The 14,977-nt window shown below is 50.9% G+C and overlaps 1 protein-coding gene and 1 pseudogene across 2 annotated transcripts in view; both read right to left on the bottom strand.

Moving 5' to 3' along the window:
• The window catches only part of LOC147094620 (major vault protein-like), a 30,193-nt pseudogene extending 28,428 nt beyond the window's left edge, over nucleotides 1-1,765 (bottom strand). The window contains exon 1 of the transcript XR_015074673.1: nucleotides 1,701-1,765. The product of XR_015074673.1 is annotated as a major vault protein-like (transcript). The remainder of the gene's footprint in view (nucleotides 1-1,700) is intronic.
• A 105-nt stretch (nucleotides 1,766-1,870) lies between these two features.
• LOC147094621 (ceramide synthase-like) lies at nucleotides 1,871-11,595 on the bottom strand. Its single transcript, XM_085973940.1, has 3 exons — nucleotides 11,357-11,595; nucleotides 11,112-11,207; nucleotides 1,871-2,756 (listed from the first exon to the last, which is right to left on the bottom strand). The coding sequence occupies exons 1-3, from the start codon at nucleotides 11,507-11,509 to the stop codon at nucleotides 2,223-2,225; spliced, it is 783 nt and encodes a 260-aa protein (XP_085830066.1). The 5' UTR covers nucleotides 11,510-11,595; the 3' UTR covers nucleotides 1,871-2,222.
• Between the last annotated feature and the right edge of the window lie 3,382 nt (nucleotides 11,596-14,977).

Here is a 14,977-nt window from a genome sequence, read left to right on the forward strand (position 1 = left end):
TCTCTCTCTCCCCCCCCCCCCCCCCATCCAGCAGGAAGCGGGAGGGCAAGCGGGCGGGGGAGCTGTCCCGTGGTGAAGCTCAGTGACGGAGGGCAGGGGCCATGGAGGAACAGATAGGCCTTCGTTGTCACAGAGAGGAGCTGTTCGCGAGAGTGAGCCGTCAAACATCTTCATACAGCTCGTGTCAATAAATATTAAATAAATAAGATAAAATATGTACAGCACTGAATCATCAGTGGCAGCGGAAAACTTTTCAACTGGCCTAAAAAATAAATACACCGGAGTCCGAGGTCCTTAAGGGGAACCAGGCTATGTCTGCCCCCCTCTACCCTCTGTTCCTCCCTCCCTCCCTCACCCACCCTCTTCCCCTGCCCTTTATTCTAGTGTCTGACACCACCTCGGGGTGGGGTTTAGCAGCCACAGGAATCCTGCCTTCCCAATACGCAAATCTCCCTCTGCCTCCTCCCTCCCAATATAGATCGGAAAGTGGGGGAACTGGACCTGGGTCCCTCAGAGGCTGTGTGTGGGTGATGGAGGAGCTGGTATCGGAGAGTGGGGACAGGCTGTGTGTGTGTGGGTGATGGAGGAGCTGGTATCGGAGAGTGGGACAGGCTGTGTGTGTGTGGGTGATGGAGGAGCTGGTATCGGAGAGTGGGACAGGCTGTGTGTGTGTGGGTGATGGAGGAGCTGGTATCGGAGAGTGGGACAGGCTGTGTGTGTGTGGGTGATGGAGGAGCTGGTATCAGAGAGTGGGACAGGCTGTGTGTGTGTGGGTGATGGAGGAGCTGGTATCAGAGAGTGGGACAGGCTGTGTGTGTGGGTGATGGAGGAGCTGGTATCTGAGAGTGGGACAGGCTGTGTGTGTGTGTGGGTGATGGAGGAGCTGGTATCGGAGAGTGGGACAGGCTGTGTGTGTGTGGGTGATGGAGGAGCTGGTATCGGAGAGTGGGACAGGCTGTGTGTGTGTGGGTGATGGAGGAGCTGGTATCGGAGAGTGGGACAGGCTGTGTGTGTGGGTGATGGAGGAGCTGGTATCTGAGAGTGGGACAGGCTGTGTGTGTGGGTGATGGAGGAGCTGGTATCGGAGAGTGGGACAGGCCGTGTGTGTGGGTGATGGAGGAGCTGGTATCTGAGAGTGGGACAGGCTGTGTGTGTGGGTGATGGAGGAGCTGGTATCAGAGAGTGGGACAGGCCGTGTGTGTGGGTGATGGAGGAGCTGGTATCGGAGAGTGGGACAGGCTGTGTGTGTGTGGGTGAATGGAGGAGCTGGTATCTGAGAGTGGGACAGGCTGTGTGTGTGGGTGATGGAGGAGCTGGTATCGGAGAGTGGGACAGCTGTGTGTGTGTGGGTGATGGAGGAGCTGGTATCAGAGAGTGGGACAGCTGTGTGTGTGGGTGATGGAGGAGCTGGTATCAGAGAGTGGGACAGCCGTGTGTGTGGGTGATGGAGGAGCTGGTATCGGAGAGTGGGACAGGCTGTGTGTGTGTGGGTGATGGAGGAGCTGGTATCAGAGAGTGGGACAGGCTGTGTGTGTGTGGGTGATGGAGGAGCTGGTATCTGAGAGTGGGACAGCAGTGTGTTAAGATGGAACTTTTAGTTGAACATTGTACCTGACTATTGAGTCGTAGTAACTCGCGATATTCCGTCCCCTTCACTCCCGATATACCAATCCCAGTTAACGAACTCCCGATCCAGTTACAATCCTGGCTCCAAGCACTGTGCTTCTCCACCTACCAGCAGAGGCCTATTACCGGGGCCCCACATCTCCGTGACCGGCAGGAGCAGCGAGTGAGTCGCTCCGATCCCCCGACACCAGACGCCGCCCCCCCACCCCCGTCGCCCACCACCCCCTGCCCACATCGCGGAACCTGTGCTGCATAGGCTGGCGATGACGGTGATGTGACCCTTCCGCTTCCCGCCCCCCCCCCCCCCCGACACTCGAAGGCTACCCGAGGGTGGGTGACCTCGTGATTTCCGCTGCCGCCTGTCCCCTCCCTTGGTGCCGCCGTGGCCTAGCGTGACTCCGGGAACTGCTGCCTGTGTAATCTAAGAATATCTCAACCCTTTTAAAGTGCTAATGTCTTTCTGGTGGGGGGGGGTTGTTTAACAAAAAAAAAAGCATTTGATAAAATTCAAACTGGCGTGTTTTCTTTCCTTTGTTAAATTTTAAACACATCTCTGTTTCTCTTCCGCCCTCCCTCCCTCCTCCCCACCCCAAGGTTTAACATTCGCGGGCGGGGGAGGGAGGCGGGGGAGAGTTTGATTGGAGAATCTGTACGGTACCCTTCCAATTTTTCTGTCGCGGTCGCTCCTGTTTTTCGGCGGAATCCGTCTTGTAAGTGACCTGGAAAGACGAGAGCTTCAAACTGCGTGCGCCGCCCGCCCGCCCCCCACTCCGCCGGCTTAGACCGGCTTCTGCTCCTCGGGTGCGATGGGCTGGTCGGAGTCTGGGGCGGGGGCGAGGGGCGGGGGCCACGTACCCGTTGACGTGCTGCCCTTTCGACCGGGTCTTGCAGAAGAGGCGGAAGGCTCCCCGGCAGATGAGGGAGAACCAGTAGACCTGAGGGGCCATCAGCAGCAGGACGCCCACGTTGCACTGGATGGGGAGCTCGAAGGGCACGCGATAGAAGGGCAGCCCGGCCTGCTGCCCGTACACCCAGTACATGTAGGGGAAGAGCACGATCCGGCAGACGAAGAAAGTGGCCAGCATCATGACGCCGTTCAGCTTGTGAAGGAGTGTGTGCTGCTGCCGGTACTGTAACAGAGAGAGGGGGGGTCCGCCGGTTAGTCAATCCTTGTTCATTCTCCGCAACCACACCCCCCGCCGCCCACACACAGAGCAGGAAAGGCCCAGGCTCCATCCCTGGCCAATCTCGCCCAGTGTGGTACTGAGCCCACAGCTCTCTACATTAACCCTCTCAGTACTGACCCCGGGGTAAGGAACGGAAGGGGATCTCATTGAAACGTATAAAATTCTAACAGGACTAGACAGACTAGATGCAGGCAGGATGTTCCCGATGGTCGGGGAGTCCAGAACCAGGGGTCACAGTCTAAGGATAAGGGGTAAGCCATTTAGGACAGAGATGAGGAGGATTTCTTCACCCAGAGAGTGGTGAGCCTGTGGAATTCTCTACCACAGAAGGCAGTTGAGGTCAATTCATTAAATATATTCAAGAAGGAGTTAGATATATTTCTTAAGGCTAAAGGGATCAAGGGATATGGGGAGAAAGCAGGGACAGGGTACTGAATTTGGATGATCAGCCATGATCTCATTAAATGGCGGAGCAGGCTCGAGGGGCCGAATGGCCTACTCCTGCTCCTATATTTTTCTAATATGTTTTCTATATTAGGACAGATGACCAAAAGCTTGGTCAAAGAGGTCGGTTTTAAGGAGTGACTTAAAGGCGGTAGAGAGAGGCGGAGAGGTTTAGGGAGGGAATTCCAGAGCTTAGGGCCCAGGCAGCTGAAGGCACGGCCACCAATGGTGGAAAAATTAAGTCAGGGATGCTCAATAGGCCAGAATTAGAGGAGCGCAGTGATCTCGGGGTGCGGGGGGGGTTTGTGGGGCTGGAGGAGGTTACAGAGATAGGGAGGGGAGCGAGTTCCACGGAGGGATTTGAAAACAAGGATGAGAATTTTAAAATTGAGGTGCTGCTTAACCGGGAGCCAATATAGGTCAGCGAGCACCGGGGAGATGGGCGAACGGGACTCGGTGCGAGTTAGGACACGGGTAGCAGAGTTTTGGATGAGCTCTACTTTATGTAGGGTAGGATGTGGGAGGCCAGCCAGGAGTGTGTTGGAATAGTCAAGTCTGGAGGTAACAAAGGCATGGATGAGGGTTTCAGCAGCGGATGAGCTGAGGCAGGGGCGGAGACGGGCGATGTAACGGAGTGGAAATAGGCGTTCTTGGTGATGGTGCGGATATGTGGTCAGCAGCTCATCTTGGGGTCAAATATGACACCAAGGTATGGAAAAGGACAGGGAGCAAAAATGTTTAACTGGGGGGAAGGCCATTTCAGTGGGATGAGAACGGATCTGGCCCGGGTAAACTGGAATCAAAGATTGGCAGGCAAAAACTGTAATGGAACAATGGGCTGCCGTTAAAGAGGAAATAGTTCAGGTACAGTTGAGGTACATTCCCACTAGGGGGAAAGGCAGGGCAACTAAAGTCGGAGCTCCCTGGATGTCGAAAGAGAGAGAGAATATGATGAAGCAGAAAAAGGGCGCGTATGACAGATGTCGGGTTGCGAATACATCCGAGAATCAGGCTCTATATAGAAAGGTCAGAGGAAAAGTGAAAAAGAAAATAAGAGGGACAAAGAGAGGGTATGAGAATAGAATGGCAGCCAACATAAAAGGGAATTCGAAACATAGAAACATAGAAGATAGGAGCAGGAGTAGGCCATTCGGCCCCTCGAGCCAGCTCCGCCATTCAATGCGATCATAGCTGATCATCCAAATTCAGTACCCTGTCCCTACCTTCTCCCCATATCCCTTGCTCCCTTTAGCCTTAAGAAATATACCTAACTCCTTCTTGAATATATTTAATGAACTGGCCTCCACCGCCCTCTGTGGCAGAGAATTCCACAGGTGAAGAAATTCCTCCTCATTTTAGTCCTAAATGGCTTACCCCTTATCCTTAGACTGTGACCCCTGGTTCTGGACTCCCCGGCATCATAAACATCCTTCCTGCATCTAGTCTGTCCAGGCCTGACAGAATTTTATAAGTTTCGATGAGATCCCCTCTCAATCTTCTAAACTCCAGTGAGTATAAGCCCAATCGACACAATCTCTCCTCATACGTCATTCCTGCCATCCCAGGTATCAGTCTGGTGAATCTTCACTGAACTCCCTCCATGGCAAGAACGTCCTTCCTCAGGTAAGGCGACCAAAACTGCACACAGTACTCAAGGTGCGGTCTTACCAAGGCCCTGTACAACTGTAGCAAGACATCCTTGTTCCTGTACTCGAACCCTCTTGCTACGAAGGCCAACATACCATTTGCCTTCTTAACCGCCTGCTGCACCTGCATGCTTACCTTCAGCGACTGGTGCACAAGAACACCCAGGTCTCTTTGCACTTCCCCTTCTCCCAATCTATTGCCATTCAAATAATAATCTGCCTTCCTGTTTTTGCCACCAAAGTGGATAACCTCACATTTATCCACATTATAGTGCCATTTGCCATGTTTCTGCCCAATCACCCAATCTGTCCAAATCGTACTGGAGTTTCACGACATCCTCCTCACAGCTTACCCTCCCACCCAGCTTTGTGTCGTCTGCAAATTTGGAGATATTACATCCAATTCCCTCGTCCAGATCATTAATATATATTGTGAACAGCTGGGGTCCAAGGACCGATCCTTGCGGTACCCCACTAGTCACTGCCTGCCACTCGGAAAACGACCCGTTTATTCCAACTCTTTGCTTTCTGTCCGCCAACCAGTTCTCTATCCAAGTCAATACCTTGCCCCCAATCCCATGTGCCTTAATTTTGCACTCTAAAAGTCTTCTATAGGCATATAAATAGTAAACGGATAGTAAGAGGAGGGGTGGGGCCGATTAGGGACCACAAAGGAGACCTACGCATGGAGGCAGAGGGTATGGCTGAGGTACTAAACGAGTACTTTGTATCTGTCTTCACCAAGGAAGAAGATGCTGCCATAGACATAATGAAGGAGGAGGTAGTGGAGATACTTGATAGGATAAAAATTGATATAGAAGAGGTATTAGAAAGGCTGGCTGTACTTAAAGTAGATAAATCACCAGGAGCGGATGGATGCATCCTAGGATGTTGTGGGAATTGAGGGCGGAAATCGCGGAGGTACTGGCCATAATATTCCAATCCTCCTTAGATACGGGGGTGGTGCCAGAGGACTGGAGAATTGCAAATGTTACACCATTGTTCAAAAAAGGGTGTAAAGATAAACCCAGCAACGACAGGCCAGTCAGTTTAAACTCGGTAGTGGGGAAGCTTTTAGACACAGTAATCAGGGACAAAATTAACAGTCACTTGGATAGGGGTGGATTAATTAAGGAAAGCCAGCACAGATTTGTTAAAGGCAAATCGTGTTTAACCAACTTGATTGAGTTCTTTGATGAGGGTAATGCGGTTGACGTGGTGTACATGGATTTCCAAAAGGCGTTCGACAAAGTGCCACATAATAGGCTTGCCAGCAAAATTGAAGCCTATGGAATAAAAGGGACAGTGGCAGCATAGATACGAAATTGGCTAAGTGACAGGAAACAGAGAGTGGTGGTGAACGGTTGTGTATCGGACTGGAGGAAGGTATACAGTGGTGTTCCACAGGGGTCGGTTCTAGGACCACTGCTTTTCTTGATATATATTAATGACTTGGATGTGGGTGTACAGGAACAATTTCAAAATCTGCAGATGACACAAAACTTGGAAGTATAGTGAACAGTGAGGAGGAGAGTGATAGACTTCAGGAAGACAGACAGGCTGGTGGAATGGGTGGACACGTGACAGATTAAATTTAACGCAGAAAAGTGTGAAGTGAGTTTCGGCGGTCCTGGTGCACGAAACTCAAAAAGTTAGTATGCAGGTGCAGCAAGTGATTAAGGCGGCCAATGGAATGTTGGCTTTTATTGCTAGGGGGATAGAATATAAAAACAGGGAGGTATTGCTGTAGTTGTACAAGGTATTGGTGAGACCGCACCTGGAATACTGCATACAGTTTTGGTGTCCATACTTAAGAAAAGACATACTTGCTCTCGAGTCAGTACAAAGAAGGTTCACTCGGTTAATCCCGGGGATGAGGGGGTGGTCATATGATGAGAGGTTGAGTAGATTGGGACTCTACTCATTGGAGTTCAGAAGAATGAGAGGCGATCTTATTGAAACATATAAGATTGTGAAGGGGCTTGATCGGGTGGATGCGGTGAGGATGTTCCCAATGATGGGTGAAACTAGAACTAGGGGGCATAATCTTAAAATAAGGGGCTGCTCATTCAAAACTGAGATGAGGAGAAACTTCTTCACTCAGAGGGTGGTAGGTTTGTGGAATTTGCTGCCCAGAGAGCTGTGGAAGCTACATCATTAAATAAATTTAAAACAGAAATAGATAGTTTCCTAGAAGTAAAGGGAATTAAGGGTTATGGGGAGCGGCCAGGAAATTGGACATGAGTCTAGGTTCGGAATGGTCACGGCCCTGTGGGTAGTGGAGCGGGCCCAGGGCCGTGTAGCCTGGTTCTGCTCCTACTTCTTGTGTTCTAATTCTGTGTTAGATTTCAGGAGATGGTTTTATTCCTGTTCCTGGCTGGGGTGGAGATTGCCTTTACAGAAGGTAAGTACTGTAGAAAATATAGGGACAGAGTGATCTCCTGGAAGAATTTCGATCGCCTAGATGGGTCGGAGAGGAATTTCCCAGATTTTTTTCTCCCAAATTGGCCATTGGGTCTTTATCTGGTTTTTCGCCTCTCCCGGGAGATCACATGGGTTCGGGTGGATGCAGAGTGATAGAAGATTTGAGGTTAGGATCAGATCAGCCATGATCTTATTGAATGGCGGAGCAGGCTCGAGGGGCCGATTGGCCTACTCCTGCTCCTATTTCTTATGTTCTTATGTTGATACATTTTGGTAGAAAGAATGAGGAGAGGAAATATAAACAAAGAGAGAGAATCCTAAAGCGGGTGCACGAACAGAGAGACCTGGGGGTGTATGTGCACAAATCGTTGAAGGTGGCAGGGCAGGTTGAGAAAGCAGTTAAAAAGGCTAATGGGATCCTGGACTTCATAAACAGAGGTATAGAGTGCAAAAGTGTGGAAATTCTGATGAACCTGTATTAAACACTGGTTCGGCCTCAACTGGAGTATTGTGTCCAATTCTGGGCGCCGCACTATAGGAAGGATGTAAAGGCCTTAGAGAGGGTGCAGAAAAGATTTACGAGAATGGTTCCAGGAATGAGGGGCTTCAATTACGTGGATAGACTGGAGAAGCTGGGGTTGTTCTCTTTGGAGCAGAGAAGATTGAGAGGAGATTTGAAAGAGGTGTTCAAAATCATGAGGGGTCTGGACAGGGTAGATAGAGAGAAACTGTTCCCATTGGCGGAAGTGGGGATGTTCGCTGATGATTGCAGTGTTCAGTGCCATTCACAACTCCTCAGATAATGAAGCAGTCCATGCCCACATGCAACAAGACCTGGACGACATCCAGGCTTGGCCTGATAAGTGGCAGGTAACATTCGCGCCACTTAAGTGCCAGGCAATGACTATCTCCAACAAGCGAGAGTCTAACCACCGCCCCTTGACATTTAACGGCATTACCATCGCCGAATCCCCCACCATCAACATCCTGGGGGGGTCACCATTGACCAGAAACTTAACTGGACCAGCCACATAAATACTGTGGCAACAAGAGTGGGTCAGAGGCTGAGTATTCTGCGGCGAGTGTCTCACCTCCTGACTCTCCAAAGCCTTTCCACCATCTACAAGGCACAAGTCAGGAGTGTGATGGAATAGTCTCCACTTGCCTGGATGAGTGCAGCTCCAACAACACTCAAGAAGCTCGACACCATCCGGGACAAAGCAGCCCGCTTGATTGGCACCCCATCCACCACCTTAAACATTCACTCCCTCCACCACCGGCGCACCGTGGCTGCAGTGTGTACCATCTACAAGGTGCACTGCAGCAACTCGCCAAGGCTTCTTCGGCAGCACCTCCCAAACCCGTGACCTCTTCCACCTAGAAGGACAAGGGCAGCAGGCGCATGGGAACACCACCACCTCCAAGTTCCCCTCCAAGTCTCACACACCACCCTGACTTGGAAATATATCGCCGATCCTTCATCGTCGCTGGGTCAAAATCCTGGAACTCCCTCCCTAACAGCACTGTGGGAGTATCTTCACCACACGGACTGCAGCGGTTCAAGAAGGCGGCTCACCACCACCATCTCAAGGGCAATTAGGGATGGGCAATAAATGCCGGCCTTGCCAGCGACGCCCACATCCCAGGAATGAGTTTTTTAAAAAAAAGCAAAAATAACAACAGAAAATGCTGGAGAAACTCAGCAGTCCAGGCGACATCCGTGGAGAGAGAATAGAGTCAACGTTTCGGGTCAAAACCCTTTGTCAAGACTGAAGAAGCACAGGAAATGAAATAGATTGAAAGGCCAGTTTGGGGGCTGGAAGAGAACAAAAGAGAAATGAAGAGACATTAAGAGGTATTCAAAACCAGACGAGATGGTGGTAGGACTAGTGGAGACAAAAGACGGCGCTAGATTAGGTGTGAAATGCGCTGGCAGAATGGGAGACAGCTGCCATGTGGGAGAGAGAAAAAAAAGGGGGAGGGCCAAAACAAAGGTGTGGATAAAAAATATAAGCAAAAATGTAATAGGGGCCGAGGTTATGATCTGAAATTGTTGAACTCGATATTGAGTCCGGAAGACTGTAAAGTGCCTAATCGGAAGATGAGGTGCTGTTCCTCTGCAAACAGTTTTGGTGTCCATACTTAAAAGACATACTTGCTCTCGAGTCAGTACAAAGAAGGTTCACTCGGTTAATCCCGGGGATGAGGGGGTTGACATATGAGGAGAGGTTGAGTAGATTGGGACTCTACTCATTGGAGTTCAGAAGAATGAGAGGCGATCTTATTGAAACATATAAGATTGTGAAGGGGTTGGATCGGGTGGATGTGGTGAGGATGTTCCCAATGATGGGTGAAACTAGAACTAGGGGGCATAATCTTAGAATAAGGGGCTGCTCTTTCAAAACTGAGATGAGGAGAAACTTCTTCACTCAGAGGGTGGTAGGTTTGTGGAATTTGCTGCCCCAGAAAGCTGTGGAAGCTACATCATTAAATAAATTTAAAACAGAAATAGATAGTTTCTTAGAAGTAAAGGGAATTAGGGGTTATGGGGAGCGGGCAGGAAATCGGACACGAGTCTAGGTTCGGAATGGTCATGGCCCTGTGGGTAGTGGAGCGGGCCCAGGGGCCGTGTAGCCTGGTCCTGCTCCTACTTCTTGTGTTCTAATTCTGTGTTATATTTCAGGAGATGGTTCTATTCCTGTTCCTGGCTGGGGTGGAGATCACCTTTTACAGAAGGTAAGTACTGTAGAAAATATAGGGACAGTGATCTCCTGGACGAGTTTCGATCGCCTAGATGGGTCGGAGAGGAATTTCCCAGATTTTGTTTCTCCCAAATTGGCCATTGGGTCTTTATCTGGTTTTTCACCTCTCCCGGGAGATCACATGGGTTCGGGAAGGATGTAGAGTGATAGAAGATTTGAGGTTAGGATCAGATCAGCCATGATCTTATTGAATGGTGGAGCAGGCTCGAGGGGCCGATTGGCCTACTCCTGCTCCTATTTCTTATGTTCTTATGTTCGAGCTTACGCTGAGCTTCACTGGAACAGCGTAAGAGGCCAAGGACGGTGAGGTCTGAGTGGGAGTGAAGCGAAGAATTAAAGCGACAGGCGACCGGAAGCTCGGGGTCACCCTTACGGACTGAACGGAGGTGTTCCGCAAAGCGGTCACCCAATCTGCGTTTGGTCTCCCCAGTGTAGAGGAGACCGCATCGTGAGCAGCGAATACAGTATACTAGATTGCAAGAAGTACAAGTACATCGCTGTTTCACCTGGAAGGGGTGTTTGGGGCCCTGGACAGTGGGAAGGGGGGAGGTATAAGGGCAGGTGTTGCATCTCCTGCGCTTGCACGGGAAGGTGCCGGGCGAAGGGGAAGGAGTGCTGGGGGTGATTGAGGAGTGGACCAGGGTGTCGCGGAGGGAGCGGTCCCTTCGGAATGCTGAAAGGGGAGGTGAGGGGAAGATGCGTTTGGTGGTGGGATCACGCTGGAGATGGCGGAGGATGATCCGTTGAATGTGGAGGCTGGAGGGGTGAAAGGTGAGGACAAGGGGAGTCCGGTTCAGCCTCAGGCAGTTGAAAGGGATGGCTAGGGAACGGAGTTCGTGGCGGGAACCGAAGACAATCGCGGCAGTCTTCCCAATATTTAGTTGGAGCAAATTTCTGCTCGCATCCAGTACTGGATGTCAATGGAGAACAGAGCAGTGAAACAGGGCGGGGGGCGGGGGGGGGGGGGGGGGGAGGGGGAAATACAATTGGAGCCAAACAGAGAAACGGCACAGGAGACTCACCTGGATTAGCACCTTCCCCAAACATACAAACGGAGTGCTGACCTCAGCCATGAACATGCAGCCCACGAAAAAATCCCCACGGCCATTCCGCAGAAACTGCAAAACATCCAAGGCAAAAAGGAGACGGAGTTAGTGGAGTGTGTGTGTGTGGGGTATCCCGGGTGGGACTGAGGTTAACGGTGGAGGATTGTGGAGAGCAGGTGGGGACTGACCCGGGGAGTACAATAAGGAGACACAGTACTTACCACAGATACAGGGAAGCAGACCGCAAACATAACACTATGGTGGATGATCATCAGCAGCTCCTTCCTCAGGTAGGCCTTGAGGACGGTCATCTTGGACACCGTGTCCGTCTCGTGACCCTTCACCTTGAACTTGTACCAGTGACAGAGGTACATGGCATAGATATCGTAGGCGAAGTACGGCACAGCGAAGAGAACATAGGCGTTGGCCAGCCAGTGTCTGAAAAAACAGCGAGCAATTAATACAGTGTACCGTGCCACACGCTAATTAGTATAATAATTAGGGCCGTGTCCCTCACACACACAGTAATTAGTATTGTGGACCGTGTCCCTCGCACACACACTAATTAGCACCATGGACCGTGTCCCTCACACACACAGTAATTAGTACTGTGGGCCGTGTCACTCCCACACACAGTAATTAGTACTGTGGACCGTGTCCCTCGCACACACAGTAATTAGTACTGTGGGCCGTGTCCCTCGCACACACAGTAATTAGTACTGTGGACCGTGTCCCTCGCACACACAGTAATTAGTACTGTGGGCCGTGTCCCTCGCGCACACACAGTAATTAGTACTGTGGGCCGTGTCCCTCACACACACAGTAATTAGTACTGTGGACCGTGTCCCTCGCACACACAGTAATTAGTACTGTGGACCATGTCCCTCACACACACAGTAATTAGTACTGTGGGCCGTGTCCCTCGCACACACAGTAATTAGTACTGTGGGCCGTGTCCCTCGCACACACAGTAATTAGTACTGTGGGCCGTGTCCCTCACACACACACAGTAATTAGTACTGTGGGCCGTGTCCCTCGCACACACAGTAATTAGTACTGTGGGCCGTGTCCCTCGCACACACAGTAATTAGTACTGTGGGCCGCGTCCCTCGCACACACAGTAATTAGTACTGTGGGCCGTGTCCCTCGCACACACAGTAATTAGTACTGTGGGCCGTGTCCTTCACACACACAGTAATTAGTACTGTGGACCGTGTCCCTCACACACACAGTAATTAGTACTGTGGACCGTGTCCCTCACACACAGTAATTAGTACTGTGGGCCGTGTCCCTCGCACACACACAGTAATTAGTACTGTGGACCGTGTCCCTCACACACACAGTAATTAGTACTGTGGACCGTGTCCCTCGCACACACAGTAATTAGTACTGTGGGCCGTGTCCCTCGCACACACAGTAATTAGTACTGTGGACCGTGTCCCTCGCACACACAGTAATTAGTACTGTGGACCATGTCCCTCGCACACACACAGTAATTAGTACTGTGGGCCGTGTCCCTCACACACACAGTAATTAGTACTGTGGACCGTGTCCCTCACACACACAGTAATTAGTACTGTGGACCGTGTCCCTCGCACACACAGTAATTAGTACTGTGGGCCGTGTCCCTCGCACACACAGTAATTAGTACTGTGGACCGTGTCCCTCGCACACACAGTAATTAGTACTGTGGACCGTGTCTCTCGCACACACAGTAATTAGTACTGTGGACCGTGTGCCTCACACACACTCTAATTAGTACTGTATACCGTGTCCCTCACACACACAGTAATTAGTACTGTGGGCCGTGTCCCCCTCTCACACAGTAATTAGTACTGTGGGCCGTGTCCCTCACACACACAGTAATTAGTACTGTGGACCGGGTCCCTCACACACAGTAATTAGTACTGTGGGCCATGTCCCTCTCACACACAGTAATTAGTACTGTGGGCCGTGTCCCTCACACACACAGTAATTAGTACTGTGGGCCGTGTCCCTCACACACACAGTAATTAGTACTGTGAACCGTGTCCCTCACACACACAGTAATTAGTACTGTGGACCGTGTCCCTCGCACACACAGTAATTAGTACTGTGGGCCGTGTCTCTCGCACACACAGTAATTAGTACTGTGGGCCGTGTCCCTCACACACACAGTAATTAGTACTGTGGACCGTGTCCCTCGCACACACAGTAATTAGTACTGTGGACCATGTCCCTCACACACACAGTAATTAGTACTGTGGGCCGTGTCCCTCGCACACACAGTAATTAGTACTGTGGGCCGTGTCCCTCGCACACACAGTAATTAGTACTGTGGGCCGTGTCCCTCACACACACACAGTAATTAGTACTGTGGGCCGTGTCCCTCGCACACACAGTAATTAGTACTGTGGGCCGTGTCCCTCGCACACACAGTAATTAGTACTGTGGGCCGCGTCCCTCGCACACACAGTAATTAGTACTGTGGGCCGTGTCCCTCGCACACACAGTAATTAGTACTGTGGGCCGTGTCCTTCACACACACAGTAATTAGTACTGTGGACCGTGTCCCTCACACACACAGTAATTAGTACTGTGGACCGTGTCCCTCACACACAGTAATTAGTACTGTGGGCCGTGTCCCTCGCACACACACAGTAATTAGTACTGTGGACCGTGTCCCTCACACACACAGTAATTAGTACTGTGGACCGTGTCCCTCGCACACACAGTAATTAGTACTGTGGGCCGTGTCCCTCGCACACACAGTAATTAGTACTGTGGACCGTGTCCCTCGCACACACAGTAATTAGTACTGTGGACCATGTCCCTCGCACACACACAGTAATTAGTACTGTGGGCCGTGTCCCTCACACACACAGTAATTAGTACTGTGGACCGTGTCCCTCACACACACAGTAATTAGTACTGTGGACCGTGTCCCTCGCACACACAGTAATTAGTACTGTGGGCCGTGTCCCTCGCACACACAGTAATTAGTACTGTGGACCGTGTCCCTCGCACACACAGTAATTAGTACTGTGGACCGTGTCTCTCGCACACACAGTAATTAGTACTGTGGACCGTGTGCCTCACACACACTCTAATTAGTACTGTATACCGTGTCCCTCACACACACAGTAATTAGTACTGTGGGCCGTGTCCCCCTCTCACACAGTAATTAGTACTGTGGGCCGTGTCCCTCACACACACAGTAATTAGTACTGTGGACCGGGTCCCTCACACACAGTAATTAGTACTGTGGGCCATGTCCCTCTCACACACAGTAATTAGTACTGTGGGCCGTGTCCCTCACACACACAGTAATTAGTACTGTGGGCCGTGTCCCTCACACACACAGTAATTAGTACTGTGAACCGTGTCCCTCACACACACAGTAATTAGTACTGTGGACCGTGTCCCTCGCACACACAGTAATTAGTACTGTGGGCCGTGTCTCTCGCACACACAGTAATTAGTACTGTGGGCCGTGTCCCTCACACACACAGTAATTAGTACTGTGGGCCGTGTCCCTCACACACACAGTAATTAGTACTGTGGACCGTGTCTCTCGCACACACAGTAATTAGTACTGTGGGCCGTGTCCCTCACACACACAGTAATTAGTACTGTGAACCGTGTCCCTCACACACACAGTAATTAGTACTGTGGACCGTGTCCCTCGCACACACAGTAATTAGTACTGTGGGCCGTGTCCCTCGCACACACAGTAATTAGTACTGTGGGCCGTGTCCCTCACACACACACAGTAATTAGTACTGTGGACCATGTCCCTCACACACACTAATTAGTACTGTGGACCGTGTCCCTCGCACACACAGTAATTAGTACTGTGGACC

The sequence above is a fragment of the Somniosus microcephalus genome, unplaced genomic scaffold, assembly GCF_052327205.1.
Source record: "Somniosus microcephalus isolate GS21.2 unplaced genomic scaffold, FLI_Smic_1.0 unresolved_chr1, whole genome shotgun sequence".
Taxonomy (NCBI): domain Eukaryota; kingdom Metazoa; phylum Chordata; class Chondrichthyes; order Squaliformes; family Somniosidae; genus Somniosus; species Somniosus microcephalus.